The following is a 25134-nucleotide window of genomic DNA, read 5'->3' as shown; positions in this document are numbered from 1 at the left end:
CTTCAGAAACAGAACAGATACACAAGCAATGAAAACCCCAAACATGAAGCTTTAGAGAGGCCCACCGCAAATTAGGTTTTCACAGAACACTTAGCAAGACATGCAGTGTACAGATACTTTTGTCAGAGGCTTGGATATAGTGTGGTTTAAGCAAACCCCGAAAATACTCATACAACTCATAAAGCAGTTTTTAAAAGTTGTTAGATAAATGTATAGAAAGCAAGTCAAACCAGTTAATTTTAATACCAGTTATAGTCCATAATACAGTTACAATTTGTGTGATACTGAAGCAGCAACTTTGTACTCATCTCTCCAATGTACTAATGCTGTATTAATGGCTTCCCATTCAAAATGACACATTTATAGATCAGTGTGAAATGAACATGTCTGCTTAGTGGAGGAGCTAAACTATATGACATGTACAGATGAATGTCTGCACAATATGGTACAAAGTGCTTGCAACAGAAAAAAAGGTGTAGAAATGGTATGGACAATTTCCAACAGGCCAATGAGTGTTGGAAATTAACAACAGTCTAAACAAGGGTCTTATTTCATAGAGCACTATTGCTGCCAGAATTGGCACACACATGCAGTATGCTAGATTAATTATGTATCAATAGATGCCTACATAGCCATGGATGGTGTATCTCACGGTATTGTAAATTCCATAATCCAGAACAGACAAAGTGTGTCATGGATGGGTGCCAAAATTGCTCAGTGAAAAACACAGACTTATTAGCAATTATGTGAGTCTACTCAACTGATATGAAACCAAGGAAGATGGATTATTGCCACAATCCAAACAAGGTACCAGGGTACTCACCACTTGTGTCATTCTGAGATACGACAGAACACTTGGACAAACGTCACCAAGTTCCAAGTAGAAGGGCAGAACCTTTTTCTTACACAGACACATTTAATTTCAGTCAAACTATTGTGTAACCATTAATGAATTCACTAGACTTGTTGACTTCCTTGCTTGCAGTCTATTTTCAAGAATTCTTTAAGGTGGCTTTCTGACATAGTTCAGGTGGGTAGCTGCGTCAGCATGCGTAGTCTGCAAAGGAACAATAGGTTCATTCTATGCTGAAATGTTGTGTTTCTTTCTCTTCGGCTTTCTGAAATGCATTGTTCCACAAAAGGAGTTCACTCTTTGTGATAATCTGCAGGCCCCAAGGGAGAAATGGGAGTGATGGGAATCCCTGGATTACCTGGATCTGGAGGTTCTAAGGGTAGTCCAGGTAACCCAGGACTGAGAGGTAAGAACCTTCTAGATTTACAGGTTCCATCAGAAAGTACGAATAAGTGTCTTCCTTGTAGTCTGTACAACTGTAGTTCAAAGACAAGCTTATGCGAAAGGAAGATAAAGCAATGCCATTAGGTTTATTGCCAGAAAAATAATCTGAAGTAGAGAAGTGGCGTTGGGGCGATTATGTTTTAAAACATTAAGTTATTCACCTTTCTATATAACACCACTTAGTTCTACAGAATGTTTACAAATAGTGAAGTAGGAAATGAAGAAGCCATTGAGCCTTTGCTGTCATATTCATACTGCATATTTCTTGAAAAAGGTTTATATGCACTCAAAGTTTAATATAACAGAGATGAAAGAGTTCTGTAAGGAATAGTTGGCCAGAAGTCTTCCCAGGCAATGTGAGAGACTGATTAACTCATTTTTTTCAATAAATAATGACAATGTAGAATTGTTGTTGATTTTGTCCACTATTATAAAATGGTGTGGATTAATTGAAGGTGATTCAGATATGTCTGAATACTGTATGTTAAAGCAGTAGCAGCCAACCATTCAGAAAGGGAGTGGCAAGAGTTAGTCCATGCATTTTGTGCCATTGATAATTTTTAAATATAGTCAATAGCCCTATTTACATTATGATTAATAAAAAATGTAATGCTAAAATATAATATCTAAAATTAATAAATTATTATGCATGTCTCACCATTTATCCTGATCCTTGGTCTTGATATCCCTTGCTGGGTTCTCCAGTCTTAGGCTCGTAGCTTGACACTTTAAGCGGCATGCAAACCTCTGAGCGTTCAGTTGTTAACCAGATACTAGTGGGACAAAGAACTGACTTCCTTGTGAAAATACCAGTTCACAAAGGTATTGTATGTTGATCCATATGCTGAGAACAGTGAAAATGCCCCAGACAAATTTCACTGGCAGGGACTTCCAACAGGTAATGATAGAGATGCTGCGATCACTTTCAGTAGCCTGAAGTGTGTCTTATGTACCATAAATTGCTAACCCCTGTGTTAAACTATAAATCTTAATCTCACCTCTTCACCACTCTGTATGGTATTTCACTGGACTTTTTGTGCTTTTCTACCAGGTGATCCAGGGCTAAGTGGGCCCAGGGGAATTGATGGTGACCCAGGCTACAAAGGAGATAAAGGGGAGCCAGGTATACAGGGACCCGCAGGAAACATGACTGATGTGGAAATGGAACATCTAAAGGGTGAAAAGGGAGACCAGGGAGACCAAGGTAATAATAACAGGCTAACCCACTTAGTGATGGTAGTGCAGCAACTGGAGGATTCAAGATTAACTCAAGGAAACATGAGAAAAATGGTGTTACAAATTCTTGTAGCACTTCACCTGCATAAAATAACCAAAAGACTTGAAGATTTCTATGCTGCAAGATATAATGAAGATATACAAACAATTATGGCAATCCAGAGAAACTTTTGCAATAGAAATTGAGACCTTTCTCAGTAGCTGCTTTCAAATAGTAGCAGTTTATCATTGAACATGCACCAAGACAATCCAATGGCAGTATTAGCACCACAGGATATCAGAATCAGAGATACTTTAAGTCAGGAACCTTTTAGGTAGATAGGTAGGTCCCTTTGCAGGCCATAAATACCCATGGGAAATGGGGGACATCACTTGCCCCTACCTGGGATTGAACCTGGGACCTTCTGGTCAGGAGCTAGACACCCTTGCCGTCTGAGCTACTAAAGCTCCTCATGAACTTTTTACCTGGGTAAAAAAGAGCCTGACAGCAATCATTTTTTATGGTAATAAAGTATTTTTTATCCAAAAGTAAAACAAGCATCACCAGTTACATCACTCTAAATCACTGTAGACCTTTCTTTTACTACTATATGTCAAGATTTTTTCATCAACACAAATGATCTAATTAGCAAGGTAAAACATTAAAATAATAAATAATGAAGTAAAGTAAGAACACAAAAACAAATAAGACTAAGGCATTTGATCAAACTTGCTTGCTTATTGTCTTTTTTTATTTCAAGACTTTTTATATTGTTTACTGAATATTACAAAACATAACCCTCCGGTATAATGATGAATTAGGGTTAGAATTTAACCTTTTGCAGACAATTGCAGGCAACTAATCTGAGTAATCCGAGTGTCGGCTCAAGGATACAACTTCTTTGCTGCACCAGCGATTTTAACATTAAAGTTAGAAGTCCAGAGCTCTAACTTTTACTTGACAGTGCTGCCTCAATTCTGAGGCTTTTACTCATGAGATATTCACCAGCCTTTTAGAAGTCTTTGTTGTGCTGGATGTAATACAGCATATTAAAAATTGAAAGTTAAGGAAAACCAGTGAAACAGCTCTATTGATGATCTCTCCTGTCTCACAGGTCTCACTGGAAGCACAGGGCTGAAGGGGCACCAGGGAGAACCAGGCTCTCCAGGAATGCCTGGGAAAGATGGGGAGCCAGGCCAACCTGGCCATCCAGGTAAATATGAATAGTAGGACTTTATCATTGAACATGTACCATTGCAATCCAATGGAAGTATTAGCACTATAGGATATCAAGAGTAGAGATATTATAATTCAGGATCATGTGACTTACACATAGTGGCTAATTTAAAACAAGCAGTAACAAGCCATGTGACGTCTTGAGTAATATAATTCCCCCATCAAGTGAGGATGTTTAATGAAGCACATAAAATGAGCTTTCTCAAGGTGGTGCATCATTATATGAACATAATAAAGTTTGTAAATGAAAGGAAGACATTTCTCCAGGAAGTTCTCAGGCACAGCATCCCAGGGCTTGTGTACTGTATGTCCATGAAAAACCATTGACAAACGCAATTGCATTAAAAGTCAGTTTATCTAAAAAAAACAATATGTTATATGAGGTAAACACTAGCCGCCATTTACTGGATGCCACTAAATTTGGACTTGTACTGTATATCTTGCCAATTCCCTTGACAACCTAAGATTGCATTTTTGTTTAACTCAATAAACCTTTACGTGGATCTTCTCAGCAAAATGGTCTCCAAATATTTGTGATACATCACTTGAGACGTTGTTCCTATTTAATAATAAAGAGCATGTGTTAGAAAAATATTTTATTGTGTCATCTTCAGAATATCCCCTTCAACTTTGTAAGAAGTTTTAAGAAATTCAGTGGTAATGCTTGCTTTGAAAACTCTTCAGAATTTGATTGCTCTTTAATGTCTGATCTAGGTCTCAAGGGTGACACAGGTGTCCCAGGTGAACCAGGGTCTGTTGGTACACCAGGACCTAAGGGCAGCATGGGAGAAATGGGCCTACCGGGTAGGTGACATGGAGTGGGATCTGAATGTCATTCAGTGTTGTGTTTCACATAGCTGCCCAAAAGACAGCTATACATTTTCATTATAGAAACAGCAGAAACCTGCATAAAAGGTTCAAGCAGAAAGAAATAAGCATTGTTTTGGCTTATTTTATTTTATTTGTCTTTTATCTCTACTTGCACCTTTGCAGCACAATAGTTTATACCTTTCCCACTCTTGAGTACTCTAAAACTCCAGTATTATGATATTGTTATATAACGTCAATATATATTTTTATAAGAAAGCCATATTTCCGATAACATTTTACAGTACACTGAGATCCTGAAAGAATTGTTTGTAAATCAAGTACAACAAACAGGGTGTAGTTTAAATTACTTTCATAATATACAGTGGCCTGTTCAGTCACATAAAATGCTTAATTTGTATTTAGATATATTCACTTTAAAATACCTTTTAAGTCTGAATAAATTCCTGACTACCTTTGTAGATTCCAATTCAAAAGTATCCAAATAAATGTCTTTTTCCCCACATGTGTCATACAAGTTTAATCTGAATGAACACTCGATTGTACCATCAAGCGGAGAGCTTGTTGCCATGGTCATGGTCATATTCATGGTCAGGAAATTCTTGCATTTGGTATTGTTCTCAAGAGTTGGGGAACATCATGTTGTTACTCAAAATCCGCTTCCGGCTGAAAATACTCTGCAAGACGTGGACCTTTTCTATCCTGAGCACAGAGATATGAGTTCTGGTTGACAGCTATATCAAATAGTAATTCGACTCATTTTTCAGATAAAGAGATCTGCTCTGAAATTGAACATGCATTCCAGTGTGCTAAAAAAAAAATCTTTCACCACTGTTCAGTCTGGATTCTACCCAAATTACAATTTCCTAACCTAACGCTTTCTGCTATTCAATTGTAATTTTGTAAATCAGTTATGCTCTATTTGATTGAATCTTCCTGCTGTGTGTTGTCTTCCAGGTCCATTTGGACCAAAGGGTAGTAAAGGGCTAGCTGGAACACCTGGGTACAAGGGTTTTCAAGGAGTATCTGGGGAGAAGGGGGAGAAGGGGAGTGCGGGACCACCAGGCATCGGATTGCCAGGCTCGAAGGGAGAAAAGGTGGGCTTCCCTTACTTTTTGACCTGGACAAAGCTTACAACTGTGTGCTCTAGACATCAGCCTCTCTTACAGGTTGCATGTTTCTAACAGCAGAATAAAATGACTCGTTCTTTGTGCGGTTAGGGTGAGCAAGGTGTGGTTGGCTTGGAGGGAATCAAAGGGGAAAAAGGACTGAAGGGCTCAGTAGGAGTTCCTGGAATGCACGGAAAACCTGGGGAGAAAGGAGACTCTGGAGGTCAGGGGTATCCAGGTAAGTCATTCATTTTCATTGTTTTCTACTGTGGTCACTTCAGAGGTCCTTTTTCACATCAACAAAGTCAAAGTGCTGTAGAATAGCACACATATAACACACAAAATGATCAAAAAGTAAGCGTGTAAAATGCATAGCAGACTTCATGTACTGTATACCATGAAAATTGTAAAGCAGAAGCCAAAAGTAAAGCTAAATTGCATATTAATATTTTTAATGAACTTTTAGATCTTTAAGAAAGGTTGGAAAAAGAAAACTGCCGCTGACTCTCTGATGGATTTGCAAATGAGCTCTAACAATGGACTGATACGTATGAGAGGGCTCTATTACCCACTATGTGGAGTGTGGCTTTCAGTAGAGTAAGAAGGCCTGTACAGTATCTGTAGATCTCAGATCAATAGCTGAACTATACTCATGTAGTATGTAGTACCTCCTTAAATAATCTGGAGACTGACTATTTGGTGTCTTATATGTGAAACGCAGAGTCTGGCTGTCCACTCTAAATTTCACCTGTAGCAAGTTTCATCTATAGAGAATTGGAGTTATTTGCTAATGCGAAGTGGTTACCCTTACAAGCTGAAGAATTGTAGAAACAAAATAACCTATTTAGTAACTTAAAACCTTGTAAGATTTTCCAGTAGTCTTACCCTGTTGTAATAAAGATAATTCAGCATCTAATGATATTTTACTATCATTGAGAAAGATCAAGGTTCTTAATTGAGCAATGTTATGAAGGTAAAAGAAAGACACCCTTGCATTGTTTTTAACATGTGCTTCAAATTATAACACAACGTCAAAAGTAGCACCATTGTTTTACAACTTCCATCAAATTGAGAGTTCAGCACCATCAACACAATAATGTCACTTTGAGGTCACTTTGGAAAGCTGATGTTGAGGACCAACCTTACTGTAGTTAACAAGTAGACACAGGTTTTTTCTGGCAAGCTCGAAAGAAGGAAATACTTCCATAAAATTTAAAACAACTCAGCCCTTTTTCCTGAAATTGACTTCTGTTCTCTTCAGTGCTTAGAAAGGCCTTTTAGTTTTCAGATCTAAAAAAGGGAAGCAGAAATTTACTCCTGCTTCGATCTGTGGGAAGTGCAGTGTCTTTTTTCTATAGCTTGGAAGATGAGAAAGAGAGAATCATGGCATGCTCTATTTGGGTTATAGTATACTGTCATCTTCCTGGACTAGCTGTTACTTTGGGCATGATTCACTTAGCCTAAGTTTCACTCCAAGTAATGAATTTTAGTATACTTTATTAGGGGAGGATTAGCAGTTTGGTCCTAGACCATGATAAAGCTACCCCTTGGGCCATCCCATGTTTTAGTTCTACCTTAGTGGCAATTCTGTTGGTGGGTAGTTGTAAAGGGCATACTAAACACCACCCTTATTTTGACCTGTGCCATTTTTGCCGTCTTTGTGTAAAGGCAAAATGGTATAAAACGCTAAATGGTGATGCCAAGAGTCATAATTCTTAATGCAACCCCAGCACACACCAATTAGTAGTAACCAGAGGTCCAATAAGCCAGCTTTGTGGCCCAACATGCCCAGAATGTTCGAGATGCCATGTTGGAAATGCCAACACCACAGAAAGTAATGGATGGCCATGGTTATGTTAGGTAATTTATACATTTGAAATATAAACACTGAGTATCTGCCAGGCTAAGAATATGTGTGATTTTATATGGTACATTCTAAAAAGTATTTGGTAATCATGGTTTTCACAGATTTTAGCACAAAAATAAATCATATTGTACATATACTTATAACAGAAACAAGTTAAGAAAACCCAGAAAAAGTGTTAATGATCATGTTAAGATCAATCTGTCAAAGGTTAGACTGTCTCTGTACTGACTAGGCTCTGATCCTGCAGGTAGTCCCGGTCCCCCAGGAGAGAAGGGCGTAGTGGGGTTACCTGGGATTCCCGGAGACCCTGGACTACAGGGAAGGCCAGGTATGTAAAGGCAGATAGCAGCTTCCTATTGCTTCATCCCTTCTCGTTTCCTTGATTAAAATGGATACAGTAACCCTCCTTAGCTTCACTAAAATTCAGCAGAAACAAATGACCGGTGTTCTGGCAATTTCAGTGTTGGCAGAAATGTACAGTATACATTTTCAGTTTCTTTCCAGAAAATGTATACCCATTTTTTCCGTAAAATAAAGAAATAATGTGTATTGCTCGGGACAATCAAATGTTTTTGGCTTCAGAAGTGAGAAATCAATACTTGTCTAAATGTTATGTGAAGGTGAACCAGGACTTCAAGGACCTCCTGGTGCCCAAGGAGAGAGGGGTGAGGCTGGTAATGATGGTATACCAGGAACACCTGGAGAGAGGGGTGACCCAGGTGAGCACAGTATACACACTGTGGACTCGACATCCACATGTGTACAATATATAAAAGTGAAATAACAAAACACCCGTAAATACCACCTTGAAGAAATAAATAAAAAAGCTTAAAAAACTATAGTTTATTGAACAAAACACGAACTGAACAAACTGATATTCACACTGTATGATGAATAACTGTTGTGAAGTTAAGAGCCCAGCATGTTACATGTTACATTCCACACTAGATCACTGACATTAACAAACCCTTTCACACTCAGAAGAGGACATGAATCTCTGTCTGGGAAAAGTAGTTTCCAGAAAAAAACCCTAATATTACACAGACGAACATGCACTTTCAACTGTCAAAGTCAAACTTTGGTCCTCATACAGATATGTTTTCAAATACATGAGAATGGAATTTTGCAGACAGATTAAAAAATAAATTAATAATACTTAATCTATATGAAAAATGCATCTCCTTTGCCCTTAAATATGAGTACCTTGAGTGTGCAAATGCAGTACCTTTTAGCTTTCTCTACATAAATGAAGATGGGTTAAAGACCAAAGCATTGTCTCTGTCAGAAACAGGCCAATGTAGAACATGTCTATGTGCTACACTACAAGCTTCATTCCTTGTCATATTTTTATAGGCATTCCAGGAATAGGCACCCCAGGGGCACCAGGTACTGCTGGAAGTAAAGGTAAGATTCCTGAAATCACTGTTTCTTAATCCTAGAATATTAAAGTACACTAATAGTTTAATCTTTAATCTTGAAGCATTAAAACTTGAATTAATTAATTGGTTATTTCAATTGTCAGTGGTTTTCTTTTGGGTTTGTAGTTATCTTTGAGATCGATTTTGCTCTTTCATGAATGCCTAATGACTATGAATATAAACCATCCTCACCCTGGGACTGTTGTTTTCACTGTTTTGATGTTTTGCCATTTTTCTGGGATTTTCAGGGGATGAAGGAATCCCTGGAGAACCTGGTATTCCTGGCACTCCTGGCATTCCTGGCATCAAAGGGGACAGGGGGCTGCCTGGTTTCCAGGGACTGCAGGGTCAGCCAGGAGAACGGGGTCTTCCCGGTCCAGCCATGCATGGGCCGAAGGGAGAGAGAGGACAACCGGGCGATCCTGGACACACAGGTAGACACAATGCAGCATTAATCATTCTCCGTAAAACGCACCTGAGAAGGTGTTTGAAATATAAGGTACGCTAGATTTATGCAAATAACAGCCACAATATTTCCATTTCCAAAGATAGATGACCCAGATGAGCACGTTGTACTCACTGTATATCAGACATTTAAGAGTTACCATTTCGGGTATCTTAATTTGATTGCACTTTTATGTACTGTTTTGAAGGCTTTAATTTTAATTGAATGAAAATCTTGTGGTGGATAGTAGTGCTGCCAAACAGCTCTTTGTTCCAGGGTCTCGATTTCAGGCTGGGGTACCTTCTGTGTGGAGTTTTTACATTCTCTAGTATCCATGTGTGTTTTGTTTTCTGAGTGCTCCTGTCTTCAGTTCTGTGGCAGTGAGAAATTTAATCCTTCTCCTCTGGGTTCCCGAGAAGCTGTTTGAAATATAAGATACACTAGATTTAGCTACAGCTACAATATTTCCATTCCAAGAGACTAGTTAGCCATCTTTGGGAAGCTTCACTCCTTGCTAGGATGTATTTTCTGTGCTGTTTAGGTTCACCCGGAGCCCCAGGACCTCCTGGAATCCCAGGAAATGTTGGGGCCAAAGGAGAGAAAGGATATCCAGGCTTTAGTGGACCACCTGGACTACAGGGGGAAAAGGGAGACAAAGGAGAATCTGGAATTCCTGTAAGCCAAACATGGCCTATACGTTTATTATGGAACTAAACTGAAGACCTGTCCTGCCTGCATGTGAACTGCATGGAGGATTTTAAATAAAAAGAGTCTGAAATAGTGGATGTTGTGTGAGAAACCAGGGAGAAATAAATGGACCGGTACAATTTTGATTGTATTCATTTCTGTTTGGGTTTAAATGCAGGGAAACACTGGTCTTCCTGGATTAAATGGGCAAAAGGGAGAAAAGGGCATCCAAGGAGTTCCTGGATTTCAAGGTCAGTATTTCTCTACATTTACCAGAGGTTCTAGAATGCTTGAGTATTTCTCAAAGTCTTAATCACCTCTGTTAAACAGGTAAAACAACAAGATTTTGCGATATTGTTGTAATTTCCAGAGTGTATTAAGTAGACATCAACATGTATTGTGCTTTATCATTAGGAATGAAGGGTGAAACGGGAATATTTGGATTCAAAGGAGAAGCAGGCGACAGAGGTCTCCCAGGCATCAAGGGTAAGTGAAAATATGAACTACAGGGCAACATTACTGAGGCATCACTGCCATGGTATTCAAATACAGTAACTATGGCGACAGTAAGCCAAAGGGAGTAGCAGCCTCTTTCCTTGTTTAACCTTCAGGTTAATATACCTTAACTTGCCAAATACTTCATGTGTACTGTAGGACAGAGACCGTAAGAAACATCTATAAGGATTTTTAAACCTCGATATAAAGCTCCACTGTAAACACAAAATTACAGGCTATCTAACCCCCATTTTATTACTATAAAGTTTCTCTAACGACTCAAATACACAGAAAACACAAATATGGTTTTCTGTTCCAGTGCACATAATTTGTGTGTCTGCACATCTGTGTGTTGTTAATGTACTAATTAATGTACTAAATAATACTTCTGAATGACACCACATTTGTTCTGCAGGTGCTGATGGTCCCCCAGGACCTCCAGGTCCCTTCATCTCTATTAAAGGAGACATTGGTTTTCCTGGCCCCCAGGGGCCAGTAGGGCCCCAGGGACTGCAGGGCTACCCAGGACCTAAAGGACAGCAAGGTGACATTGACTTTTCTGTTTGTCAGTCATGTTGAATTTATAACTGTATATGAATGCACATACTTTACTTTTTTGTTTCCATTTCCTGTAGTAAATACTGTATATTTCATAATATCCAACCAGACCTCTTCAGCACTTTGCACCTACTTTATACATATTGAAATTGGATAATTATACTTAACATTAATATGTCTTTAACTGGGGAGCTGCGCCAGTGTGAGTTGGGTGCAAAGGAGAAAGTAAAGGTTAATTCCAAAGTAAGTTAAGTAAAAAGAAGAAACACAATGTTCTTCTCACACCTGAAGAAGGGTCAGCAGCCGAAATGCAGTGTTTATTCTCTCTACCTTTCAGAGCGGATTTAATCTTTGTCTATTCAATAATATGTCCTGTCATTTAATAATTAGCACATGAGAAAATGAGTGCTAATTACCCTACTATATCAGACAAATATATGTTTACCTGCACCTGTTAAGAAACAGACTATATGAAACATTTTTTTTCCATTACAAATAAAAAGATAACTGGCTGCATCACAGGTATAAAAATTCACAAATTGTTGATAGATTATATTTAAGTTTATGTTTGAAATAATTATATATGTTTAAGGACGTTTGCTTTTAATAAGCAGATGAAAGTGAGATAAATATGTTGAAATTCATTGCTTTCAGTGATTGCAGTCAAAAAACAAAAATATCAATATCAAGTATAACTGTTACTATTAATTATCAGTATTAAATGTTTTTACATATAAATCATAACTAAAAATTAAAGTAATTTAAATTTATGAGGATGGGGAGCAAAATCCCAAATTAAGTTAATCTATAATACGCTAACATACTCTATTAGCTCAGTTGGATTTGATGTAGAAAATAAACGTTAATTACTATTTTTATTAATGATGTTGCATTTCAGTAAATACATGAAATGATATTTTGCAGTGATTTTATTTTTAAAAAATGAAGCTTCTAGCAAAGTAAAATGAATAGATTTTGAAATTCTAATTTGATGCATAGCATGTGAATACAATGCTATCGGTTTTCTCAACAGGTGTGACTGGCCCACAAGGAGTGTCAGGGGAGGAGGGCATACCTGGGTATGATGGCAGGCCTGGACAGAAAGGAGAGCCTGGACCTATTGGCCCTGCAGGTTAGAATCATTAGCAGATTGTCACAGGAGCAGGTCCTGACTCCCATGTAGTGCATAGTTCAGGACCCCGTGAAGACGGTAAAATCTGGAAGTGACTGGAAAAGGGCTATGGGGAAAATATGGATAGGAATGGAAGGGATGGCTAACAGGGGGAGGTGTAGACAGTGATCCAGGTGCACGGGGGAGGCAAGTCCAAAACAGGAAACTAAGGCACAGTCCAGGGTCCAAGTGCCGGGAGATCCATCCAAGACAAGACAGGGTTAAAATCCGGAATGGGATCCAGAACAGGAATAGGAGGTTAAAAACAAAATGACGAGCCCAGGCGCTCCGAGCCCCGGACTCAGCTAGGTCAGGGCGCCGATCGGAAGCCTAAGCCTTCAAGCCGCGGATGAAGGGAAACTTGATGCTAGGCGGGTCCGTCTTCCAATGCAGAGCCCTGCGCTTCCAGACCACCAGGTTTAAATTAAGGATGGTGGTTCCAGGGACACGTGTACGTGACAATGAAACAAAACACAAAAGGGTCGGAGCGCCCTCTAGAGGAGGGATGACGATTGTGACAGTACTCTGCTCCTGAAGCTCTCCCGTTCAGAACCTAATCTACTGATCAATAATCTTTAAGTAAAAACTGTACATCATAAGTAAGTGTTATATGGTGGATTAACCCTTCATTATAATTTATTTGCAACTTGATTCATAAATATAAAAACAAAAAAGCTTTCCTGTATTTAACACTACTTTGCAATAAGAGATATTAATCACACCCCAGAATTAGATGTATTTGAGGATGTTTATAAAGTATTTGGGTATAGCAAAATTTGGCTTAACATGCCTGGCCGAGGGACATCCCACTGGCTATAGGACGAGGAGATGGGGACGCCCATGCAGAGTGAGGAGTTAATCAAGGGGTAGCTGCAAAGGCACAAAAGTGATGCAGGAGGCAAAATGTAAAAAGAGGGAATTGCATGTTATATAAAGATTATGGAAATAATGACAGGAATGATTATAATTTAGAACAGCTAGAGTTAAAGGTCTGGTTGTCGTCATCCACAGCCAGACTTTAGTTATGAACTTCATTTTATTTTTTATTTAATTGGAAAATGTTATGGAGTGGCACAGTGATGCAGTGGTTTGTTGGGGGCCCTGGGTTCATCAAGGTCAATTTTCCTAGAAGCCATTTGTTTTACCAGTGTGTCTGTGGACTATCCATGCAAATAGTGGCCCAGGTCCAGAATTGAACCCAGGGCTGTGAAGCAGCAATGCTAAGCACTGTTCCATCGTAGATACTGTACTCCCATCCTTCATTGTATCTGCTTTTGCTATATTACAGATTGAGATAGTAGAATTGTCTCCCCTTTAACATATCAGAGCCCTTATTCGATTACAGTCTTGCTCAGGATGCCTTGGAGTGTTCGTCACCATATTAGAAAGCTGGAAATTTGGTGGCTTAATTTGTTGAAAGCTACTGGCTGAGTCATTTTGTAGTTGGAATGAAAGTGTCAAAACAAGTGTCTGCAGAAGACTGTCTTGAAAACTATTGCTGTAGTTGATGTGAAGCAAAATTCTATCTGGTGGTTTTGCTCATGATTTGACAGCTGAAATTTTATTCCACTAAATTCAATGACATACCATACAATAGGTATAGTTGTTATTAGTGGTGCAGTGTTTTTCTTGCTCTGATTTTTGTATTACAACATATCCCTCATTCTCATCCAAAAAGTAATATAGTGTATTTAAATCTCTTTTTGGTTATTGTATTATATTTCTTGGCTCCCTAATTTGTATTTCTGCTGTTGTTGCAGTTGGTTTGCTACTGTATGTTTGTTCCTGTCACTTACTAAATGACACAACGGGGGTCTGTTTATTGTGTGCAGTCTTTGTTAGCTTTTTTATTCTGTAGATCTCAAATGGAATGGCTCTCATTCTAATGGAGCCATTGCACTTGCAGTATAATAAGGGAGTAAGGTGATTATTTAAATACACAGGTGACACATTCATATTATTTTTTTAATATTCTTGTAATATTCACGGCATTATTTTTAGACAGATTTTTTCTACTGTTTTTAGCAATGGTTAAAAGCTTAATCATACTTCCCCTTAGGTATCTTCTTACTTATTATTGATAGATGTTATAATTCTTTTGTTACTCTACTGCCTATCATTATCAATGACTATTGTCATTTTTTAATTCTGTCCAAGGCTAAAACTGTTATTTATAAGAAACGTTGCGATCTGCAAAGTTTATCATATGATGATGTGTGCACTATAAATGTCCATTCATGTTTTCAAACCTCGCTTTCAATCTCCTTTGTCAGGCCCAAGGGGATATCCCGGACCTCCAGGCCCAGATGGCCTGCCTGGACTAGTGGGCCCTCCAGGGCAGTCGTCCAAAGCTCATGGCTTTCTCATCACAAGACACAGTCAGACAGTGGACGTGCCATCGTGTCCAAAGGGGACAATGCTAATCTACGATGGCTATTCTTTGTTATATGTGCAAGGCAATGAAAGGTCACATGGGCAAGACTTAGGTAAGTCTCAGTAGCATGATGTAATAGGGGTTCTGGTGTATGAACAGTAGACTATGATGGTGCAGCTCGCATAGGATGCTAAAAGTGTTTGGATCTGTCAGTTCAGGGAACTAATTCTTCTGTGATAAAGGTCTGGCGTTCAGTTTGGCTGTACACTTACAGTAGGTATACTTGAGAAAGGTTCGACTTCTTGTGATGGAATAGGAGATATGCAGGTTCAGTTTTACTCAGTGAAATGTGTACATGTTGATGACCACGGTTCAGTATTAAGAATTATTGTGGTAAATTTAGTGAATTAAAACACTTTCAGTATTAGTCAAATTTCTTGTTGCATTTTTTGTGTTTATTTACTGGGTATGTTAAACCATGTCTGGAGTGATATAATAGAGGAATATCCTGTGCTGTTATTGATCCTTTCTTGAATATACACTACTATACAGTATGAATAAATTGTCAAACACTTAAAAAAGTAAGATTTTATACTCAAATTTTATATTCCATAAAATATTAAGGAAATGATCTCCATGCTATTAAGATGATGCTTTCTGCTTTTTCTTGTTTTCTAGATATGTTAGAAATATAAGACCTCTGTTAAAAAATAGATGTTACAAGAGGGTTGTTAAGTGTAATTATGTCTATGAATTACCTAATGTTTATTCTTCACTGCTCACTTCAGGTACTGCCGGGAGCTGTCTCAGAAAGTTCAGTCCCATGCCGTTTTTGTTCTGTAACATCAATAACGTTTGCAACTTTGCCTCAAGAAATGATTATTCCTACTGGCTCACCTCACCTGAACCAATGCCAATGAGCATGGCTCCTATTACTGGTGAAAGTATTAAGCCCTTCATCAGCAGGTAAGGACTTTAAAGTATCAACACTGGTTATAATTGCAATTTCACAATTAATCGCACTTCTCTGTGCACTTCTCTGTTTCCTAAAGTCATTATGAAGTTCTAAAAGTGTTTATAAAGCAATACTGCATGAATCCATCGTACTGCATAATTTCTTCTTACTCTTTGATAACTGGATCTTGCTTCCTCACAGGCACATAAAAGAAAAAAAGTTTTTGCTGAAGTTTTGGGAACAACTTTAGTGATTGTGGTATACTGTAAATGGAAAAAGTAACTGTAAAATCATTTAAAATTTGTCAATATTATTCTGTGAAGCAACCGGTATATAAAAGCAGATACAAAAGTATGTCTTTACCATAGTTTCCATACTTACTGTATGTATGTAACAGGTCTCTTATTCTCTCAGACTTCCACAACAGGTTTTCCATTTTGCTGTACTTCATGTGTTATTTTCCATAAAGTTTTAATCTCAGTTTTACAACTCTGGCAACTACTTGACATAATGCTCCTTCTTGTTCTCCATTACTCAATATCCACAATAGTGCTGCAGTTTCAGCGTATATTTACAGTGATATTTTGCAGCATTTTGTTAATCAAATGAAAAGCAAAAGTTCTAATGTCACAAGCCTTTGATTTTGGATTACATGAAGTGATGCAGGAAATGAACTGTAGAGGAAAGTTTTCATACTCATAAATACTACATATACACTACCCAAAAATTAAGATTCTACAAAACTAATAAAATGGTTCTCTTCAAAAGTTTTAAAGCTTCCAAATACCTCATGGAATATATTGTGCATTTTGCATTACAAATTACAGATACAGAACATTAAAACATTCATTTTACCACTTAAAATATTGTTATTTCTGCAGTGAGAAACTATTCATAGGGAATTCACTGTAAAAGGGTTTAATCCATTGGAAAATACAGTAGCTCTCATTTATTTAAATAATGGGCGTGATAAAGACAGACGAATATTGGGTTTAGCCTAGACCTTATATTTCATAGAAAAATAGGTCAAATCAAAAAGGGTCATATTTGTAAATTTGAAATTACAACCACCAAATTAACAAAAGCTGGGGAGGAATAACAGGAACCAAATTCAATCTTCGTCTCTGATGGACTGCCCGGCTCTGGACATTTGCCAAGTCTTGGATTTCCCTTTGGACTCCCTTTTTGACACTTTGCCTTGGATTCACCCCCCAGAACACCTGCGCACCATTGACACTCCCTCTGTTTTCATTCCCAAATCCTGCATGCTTTTTTCCCTGTGTTTTCCTCACTCATCCCCGGATTGTGTCGTCTGCATAGGGTCTGGAAAGAATGCCTCTCGTTACACATATGCTGTGATTATATAGTATTTGTACTTATTCCATTCATTATTCCAGTAAACGGGCGATACAGATATGAAGACTGAATGTAGAATTCTTATATTATAGTAAATACCATAGTGTCAGGTGTTGATCCTGAGTAAGATGTTCTTTTAATATTAACACCCTTTTCAGTTAGGTTATACTAAATTTGTTCTATAAGAACTAGAGTTGTTCTCATCTCAGCAAAACAAATGTAAATTTCCCATCTTTTTCGTATCACTGTGGATCTATTTTTAAATGACAGAGTGACAACACCTGAATCAACATCTCTGCGCTCCTCTCGTACAGGTGTGCTGTTTGTGAGGCTCCAGCCATGGTCATTGCAGTCCACAGCCAGACAATTCAGATCCCACCCTGCCCCGGTGGATGGGAATCCCTGTGGATTGGCTACTCCTTTGTGATGGTCAGTTAGACCATAGTGCAAAAACTGCATATCTTCTGTAGAGACTGGAAATATAGGCTTTGTTCCTGAAAATTATATTCAAGACATGACAAATTCCAGAACTAGTAGCAAAATAAAAATGATATTGCTCACACCTGAAGAAGGCTCCACGGCCGAAACGTTGTGTTCTCTTTCTTCTTTTTTCAGCATGGAATAAACCTATTACTTGTTCCTTTGCAGCCTACGCATGCTGACGCAGCTACCCACCTGAAATAAAAATGATGTCGTGTAACATATTCAACATACATTAATACAATTTTAATCTTGATCACTTCTGTAAGTAAAATAAGCATGTACAGTAGATATTTAATGAAAACAAATAGAGAGTGGGTTTAGAATTCTAATACTATACAGTACACTGTAGTTTCAGGTGTTGATTTTGGATAAAAAAGGTCTTTTAATAGTTACAGCTTTATAAATTAGTTTGCACTGAATTTGTTCCATAAGAGTTCTGAACATATCCGAAGAATAAATTCAATCTCATGCCAACCGTCAGAATGAGTACTTTTGGTTCCCCTTGCGAACTCTTGTACCCTGGTTTTAATTTCTGCTTGTTTCAATACCAGCACACCAGTGCGGGTTCGGAGGGCTCTGGCCAGGCTTTGGCATCCCCTGGCTCCTGCCTGGAGGAGTTCCGCAGTGCCCCCTTCATTGAGTGCCATGGCAGAGGGACCTGCAACTACTATGCCAACTCTTACAGCTTTTGGCTGGCAACGATAGACAATGGGGATATGTTTAAGTAAGTTGTTTTTGTTCTCTTTACACTTCTAACACTTGCTTTTGACAATTGAGCATACTTACAATGGCAATGGTGATCTGCCCTCAGGTCTTTGAGGGTTAATTCTCACATTTGAACATTTCTGACCTTTTAAGGATCTTTGTGCAAAAGTCAAGATTACAACAGTGATGAAGGCACCTTTAAAGGCATTTTTTGACACTTGTCAAGTGAGATGTATACATACTTACATAATATTACGTTAGATCAACTGCATTTAAATCAGCATTTGAGTTTGTTTTACTGAATTTGCTGTTGTTGCTGACATTTTGTATTACAAAAAGAGACTATAGAAATTATAAGTGTTTTACCTTTCCGATATAAAGTTGAAGGTCTCAAGAATGTAAATTAACTTAACATTCGAGGCAAATATTAGTACATTTGAATTTTTTAAGTAAAGTAAATGTACAGATGCCTTGAAAACCATATTTACACTCAGTACATCACCTGTGCATGTACAGTAACTAGTTATATACATTCTGGTCAGTTTGCACAGCACCCATAAGTTATGTTAAAGTTGCAACTGGACTAATGCCCTAAAGCCATTGGCACCTTTAATCTCTGTGGAGTTTCTTCATACTTAGAAAGATGCCTCTTTTCCTCTCATAACTGTTATTGCCTTTTGTTTTATTGGAGACTGTGTAGTGTGGTCTATTTCTCTTTCAAACGTTTTTAGGTCAGAAAAGGCTGAGCAGTGTAATTTTCTCTTTGACAGAAGAAGCTGTTAATGCTCTGTTTTATCTCAGTAGATCACTCAATTATTTGTCCTTTCTAATTTTGAGATTGATAAAATGAATACTGTTTTCAATGTTGGCATAAAATTAACTTATTTTTCAAACCTTTTCTCATTTTGAATATAGATAAGTAAAAAGCCTTCAATTTTATTCATTTAAACTTCTTTAAATCTGCTTAATGACTGAACAATAGCAAACTATTGTTACAGAACTGCACTTATCTACTACATGTATATACAGTATGCACAATGCAAATATAATATTTTTGTAGAGCTCTCCTGGCTACTGTATTTTATTACCAGTTCTCTTGATAATACATTATTATGGAGTCACAGTACATCTCTGAGGGAGTTTGATCTTACTGGAAGTTAAGCTGTCTGTTTAGCTACTGTAAGTGCATTACTTGAACGAGGGACATAAGTTGCCAAAAAGAAGAGAGAAACATTTGTCCAGTAGGAGGCATATTTTTACTCTGCTGACACTTCTGCTAAGCAAGAATAATACTTCTTTAGCTTCTTGAAGCTTATTACATACATTCTCCTATTTAAATTTTAGGAAGCCTGTACCTGCCACACTGAAAGCAGGAGAATTACGAACCCACATCGGCCGATGTCACGTCTGCTTGAAGAAGACATAATACATATTCTGTCTTTCTGTCACAAACGATGGTGCTATTTTGTAAGAAAACGTGAGTTCTAAATCCAACAAGACACTTCTCCTGTCTGTTTCGAGTCCATGAATTGTGCATTGTTGTGGGAGGACAAGCCATGAAGCCCATTCTGCCACACTGGCAGTTCACTCATTAAGAAAGAACATTGCTTTACCTAATGGCACTTTGTTTATTGCTGCACTGACTATATATATAAGCAAGTGACCATTTAAAAGGAATATGTGTGAGTCAGGTGCTACCCAATACTCAAAGCATTCTTTGCTTTATTGTATATTTACCTTTTGACATATGTAATTAAATTCTTTTATGATTGCAGATACCACCTAACTCCAGCCTATAGATATAAATAATTTTATTTGAAAGATGTACTAATGTTATATATGGGGTTGTCAGTGGTGAGAGATGTTTGTAACTGAAAAATCACAGTTTAATACCATTTAAGCTAAAATTTTTATACAGGTTTTTGAAATCTTCTTTCAAAGTGTAACTAAATAGAATAAGGAGTTGACAGGCATCAGTGTAATTTTGGCTTTATAATGATCATAAAAATGCAGAAGTTAAAAAAGCTACATGATACACCAGGGTACTTACAATGTAATTTAAAAAGTATGTATTGAAGATAGATCAACATTAGCACACACTTTACTATAAAAAACTGTATTCTGAAACAGCCTGGGTATTGCTATATGACATTTAAACTATTGGTTAACATGGAATATCTGTCAATAGAATGCATAATGTGCTTTTATTACTCATATCTCTGATACTCTAACAGAGATATGAATCAGCTTTTTAAATTTCAGTGTTCTATTGAGTTTTTTTGTAAACAATATTTGACTACTTGCCATTCACTCCATAACCTGTTAATTAGTAAATTAACTATGAAAGTTAATTTGAACAGTTCTTATTAAATCCTTGTTGGATATTTGCTTCTCATTGGATAAAGTATGAAGTTCACTCATTCAAAATTATTATGCAGAATATGTTATCTTAAAAAGTAATGTGCTGCTTCAGTAAGAAACAAAATCAATCCAAAAACATGGAGTGATTTATAGCCTGACCAGATTATTCAGTTACAATAAATGTCAACTTGTGCACCCCCATTTTATTTTGTGTTTCTTATTTAATTTTCAGGGTTTTAATTGCTAAATGAACCACAGACACAAACTTCTACACTGAATTACTTGAGTATTTACCTTCTAATTCGTATATTATACTACTGTGCTATTTTGCTTTGTTGATATTAAGAGGTCAAGATTAGATACAACATCGATAGTATATTGATAAATTAGCAGTTGTTAGCCAAAAACAAAAGGTGTATATTTAAATAAAGAGCCTTACAGGAAAAGTAATGAAGTTGTGTTGCTACTTTTTTTTGCTTTAAACCAGTCTTATGACTATTTTAAATGAGATCCTTGAAATGTCCTGAGCTAAATGCTTTAAGATAACGTTTGTAACACATACTTTAAGGCTTTCGTGTGGCAACACTTGCATACTTTATTAGTTATCCTGCAAGTGCAAAATGATTGTATGTTGCTCTTTTGTGATTCTATTTTTTTATGAACCTCAACAACATTTTGTGTTTGTTTACATGATTTCTGAATTAGTTATTAATAAAGGAACACACAATAATCTGTCCAGTTTCCATCAATATAAGAAGATACATTAACTGTTCAGAACTATTTAAGAAGCTATGGGGCATGGGACACTATTGAGCACAACTCATAACATTTCCTCTGAATATTTGTTTGAACAGCAAGCCCAAATTGCAAACATTTTTTTTCTCCTTTTCAGCCACCTAATACTCTAGCAAAAGACAAATGGTATACCAAAAGAACATTTATTTTAATTCTCGGGTTATTTTTCTCACCTGAAACATACATGTAACACATACAATAAAAATATTTGTATAAAACCTTACCATTATGTTTGTACATTTTTCACTGTTGTAGTAAGAGCAATAATTCTTTAAGCCACCAGAGGTCATACTATGTATAAACTATCTTTCTACTTAAAAATCTTTCAGGTTCATATCTCACTGTGAGTAATTTATAAAATTCGCTTTTTCACATTTTTCGTAATTACAAATTTAAACAATTTAACTTTGTGTCACAAACTTTGGCCTATGGTGAACCTGTTATGAAGCCATGTACTTATTTATATAAAAAGAATCTAAATGATTGTTCTACTGTCATAAGTAAGTGGACATACTGTATATTATGATTACCATTATTATATCTAATACTGTATGTTAGATGCAATTGATTACCAGTATTATACGATTATCAGTATTATATATAATACTGTATATTAGATGCAATTCCCTGTATTGCATCTAATATGATTTGGGATGTTTAACCCCTATGTAGCACATACTGTATAAGCCTTTTTATAGCCCATCATTGTAAAGAAGTAAACCAATTTACAATGTATGCAAAGAATGGGTTCTTCAATACTATGTATGCTCATATTTGTCTATAGAATCAGAATAAACAGGTGTCAATTTTGTTTATTAGCTATACATTCCAGGGATGTTTTCCGCTTGGTGGATTGAGACCACAACATTTTTTGGATGGGAAAGCTGGGTTATTCATAATTAACTTTTTGTCACTGAAAATGTAAAGGATGTTGTGGTTTGATCATGCCCTTTTCCCATTTAGAATTAGGTGTGCAGGAACCTAGTACCGACAAAAAAAAATGACCATCTGTTTGGCAATGAGATACTGGACGATCCAAGTTCGCCGTATGGTGCTGTGTTGTGTAAACATGTGATGGACCACGATTGCATGCCGTCGAGAGCGGAACTTCACCCATGATACTGGCATGGTAGTCACAATGTGTCAGACCACCCCTTTCTCCTTATTTTAAGACAGTACAGTGAAAGTGATCTGTAAATCTGATGACTGTGAATAGCTTTTGCTGGCATGGATAGTGGTGACAACCTAAGCTTATCATTGGGAAAAGTTTAATGTTTTATACCATTTTCTCATTACTGTTTTTCATATATATATAGGGGATGTTCTGTCAGTGAAATTCATAAGATCCGCTCTTAATGTTAGTACAGTACAAGTCAACTTAAGAAAGATAAAGATGTTATCAGGTGAAAGGTGCTTTGTCAGCTTTTTCACTTCAATTTTGTGAGCCCGTATCTTTAAACTACAAGATGACTGTTGGTGGTCATGACACTATACAAGACCTTTAAGCTCCTTATAAGCTCAGAAACTCAGCATAGAAAACAGAATGATAAATATTTATGAGGAGCTGAAGAGAGAAACAAAGAGTGAAAGGCTATGAAAGTCTTGATTAACATGTGCAGTTCTGGTTCTTACTCTTTAATTTACTTTTCCATTTACTTTCTCCCTGTTCATAACAGTAGTATGTGTACTTACATTATAGGCTAAAATTGTTGCCAGTGTTTGTGTAATTGTTTGTTTCCATTACTTTGGATGATAGAATCTGCCACTGCAGTCCATTAATCTATTATTGATTTAGCAATTAGCTACTTTTGCCATTTTTCCATATAATTAATCAGTTTTGCGATATGGTCTATAATTGTAATTCAAGAATACCAATTTTGATTGACATTAGCACAAATGAGAGGAGGCCATTTGGTCCAACCCCTTTGGTAGATAATAGCTAATTGATCCAAAAGTCATGTTCATAACCAGCCATTTCTTGAAACAATCCTACATGTAGGTATTAGCTTCCACAACATGGCTAGTTAGCTTGCTCAGTACTTCCCCAAACCCTTTGTGTCAATAAATACCACCTGTTTTAAATTCACTTCCAATAAACATTTCCAATGTTTCTGATTGTGTCATTTTTCTGCCTTTAATAACGGCTCTCAGGTGTTAAACATTTCTACAGCACATGATTGTGTTTTGTATTTTTAAAGTGTCTTGTTGTCTGTTTTATTTTGAAGTTTCCAGTTCAGTGCAGTGTTCCCCAAGAAGAATGCTTGAATTAGTTCCTCTTATTCACCTCCAGATGTGGCTCAAAGAGTGTTGATAGTCTTTCTGACACTGGTGCATGCTTGTGGAAGTCCTATCTATCTTATCCATTCTTACATTTGCATGAAATGAAAAACAAATTAGTGGCTCTTTGAATTTTCCCTTTCTGTTTTGCAAAGGTTTGTGGCAAGAAGCTATCCATATATTATTAGAACTGATACCTTGGTTTCTTTAACAAATGACTACTTGAGATCCTCAGATCAATACACTTCTTGGCAATCAAAGACACCAGATGGACTGCATTGCTTCTTCTTCTATGCAACATGTTCTAAAGTCCTAATTGATATTTTGGTTTTTTGAAGAAATCTTCCATTTTTCTGTTTTGCAAAGTTTCAAAATTTGTTAAAAAATACACCAGTTTAATACTTTCTGAGGACATACTAGTGTTACTGAAGTGCACCTCTGCTTCTGGATTCAGGGTGTACAACTGATTTATTGGGAATTGTTGTTAAGTACGTACTTTTTCTAAGACGCACTATCATTACCTACAGTATAGATGACATAAGCAAAATGTGAGGATAGCAATCATTTCCTATATGACAGAGGATAATTACAAACCTTACTCACCTTGTTTTTTAAATCACGTGAAGATGACCACTGTGCTCATTACAAGCACCAGTTGTGCCAGGTGTGTTTTCCGTCTTTTATGCGCACTTTTGGAAAATTACCTACCTGTCTTTACCATGAGTTCCTGACGTAGAATAAAATGTGGTGGAGTGGATGGCTTTTGGCTTGCTTTGCCTTTCTGTTGTGTTAATTCTGATTCCACAAGCCTTTACAGCACAGTTCACTTTACCTGACATGGCCAGTTATTTGCATACTGTCTTTGATTGGTTGCTTGACACCTGTGACAACTTTCCATCACCTTTAGCATACTGGTGCAGTGTGACTGTCACGTTATCTGTAAACATGAGGTAAAAAAAATCCATTGAACAGTTTTAAAGAGGTGATAGGAGCATGTGTTTACTATCTATTATTATAATGTACCCCCTCTATTTTCATTTTAATGAATTATTTACAGTTCGTTTGATGTGTATTATCAAACACTTATTAAATTACCACAGCAAGCACCACAAGTGCTTGACCATTTGAGGTACTGATTCCATTCCCCCAGTTCTAAATGAATACTGTCAAAGTTACACATAAAAATCTATTGAATGAGAAGATAAGTTACTCTAGCTAAAATTTATGTTGCTTAAATAATGCATATAAATTGGCTGACACTGTGAATTATATTGAGGTTAAATGGGAATTACTTTCTTTCTGTTGTCTTATTGTTTGTGGGGTTGCCTATAATTTTGTCACCTTGCCCATATACTGTACTAGATCAAACAGTAATTAAGAATGTCCTAAAGGCAGAACTGGAGACTCTGAAAACCCATTTCAGATATGACCAAATAACAATTATAATTACTCACAAGAGTTCACATGACTAAATATTGAGTGTCTTCCAAAAAAAAAATAC

At 36.9% G+C, this 25134-nt stretch overlaps 1 protein-coding gene across 1 annotated transcript in view; it reads left to right on the top strand.

Moving 5' to 3' along the window:
• Positions 1-23466, top strand: part of col4a1 (collagen, type IV, alpha 1) — an 88469-nt gene extending 65003 nt beyond the window's left edge. The window contains exons 33-52 of the mRNA XM_069178974.1: positions 1170-1259; positions 2349-2501; positions 3628-3726; positions 4464-4553; positions 5535-5674; positions 5798-5924; positions 7801-7881; positions 8174-8272; positions 8907-8957; positions 9220-9405; positions 9958-10091; positions 10282-10354; positions 10518-10589; positions 11014-11142; positions 12190-12288; positions 14601-14813; positions 15490-15667; positions 17327-17441; positions 18047-18219; positions 19545-23466. Coding sequence (XP_069035075.1) covers positions 1170-1259; positions 2349-2501; positions 3628-3726; positions 4464-4553; positions 5535-5674; positions 5798-5924; positions 7801-7881; positions 8174-8272; positions 8907-8957; positions 9220-9405; positions 9958-10091; positions 10282-10354; positions 10518-10589; positions 11014-11142; positions 12190-12288; positions 14601-14813; positions 15490-15667; positions 17327-17441; positions 18047-18219; positions 19545-19626 — 2384 coding nt within the window. The 3' untranslated portion in view covers positions 19627-23466. The remainder of the gene's footprint in view (positions 1-1169; positions 1260-2348; positions 2502-3627; positions 3727-4463; positions 4554-5534; positions 5675-5797; positions 5925-7800; positions 7882-8173; positions 8273-8906; positions 8958-9219; positions 9406-9957; positions 10092-10281; positions 10355-10517; positions 10590-11013; positions 11143-12189; positions 12289-14600; positions 14814-15489; positions 15668-17326; positions 17442-18046; positions 18220-19544) is intronic.
• The last annotated feature ends 1668 nt before the right edge of the window (positions 23467-25134 follow it).

The sequence above is a fragment of the Lepisosteus oculatus genome, chromosome 15 (assembly GCF_040954835.1).
Source record: "Lepisosteus oculatus isolate fLepOcu1 chromosome 15, fLepOcu1.hap2, whole genome shotgun sequence".
Classification (NCBI taxonomy): Eukaryota; Metazoa; Chordata; class Actinopteri; order Semionotiformes; family Lepisosteidae; genus Lepisosteus; species Lepisosteus oculatus.
The sequence above is the reverse complement of the archived record's forward strand: the minus strand, read 5'-3'. Positions and strand labels throughout refer to the sequence as shown.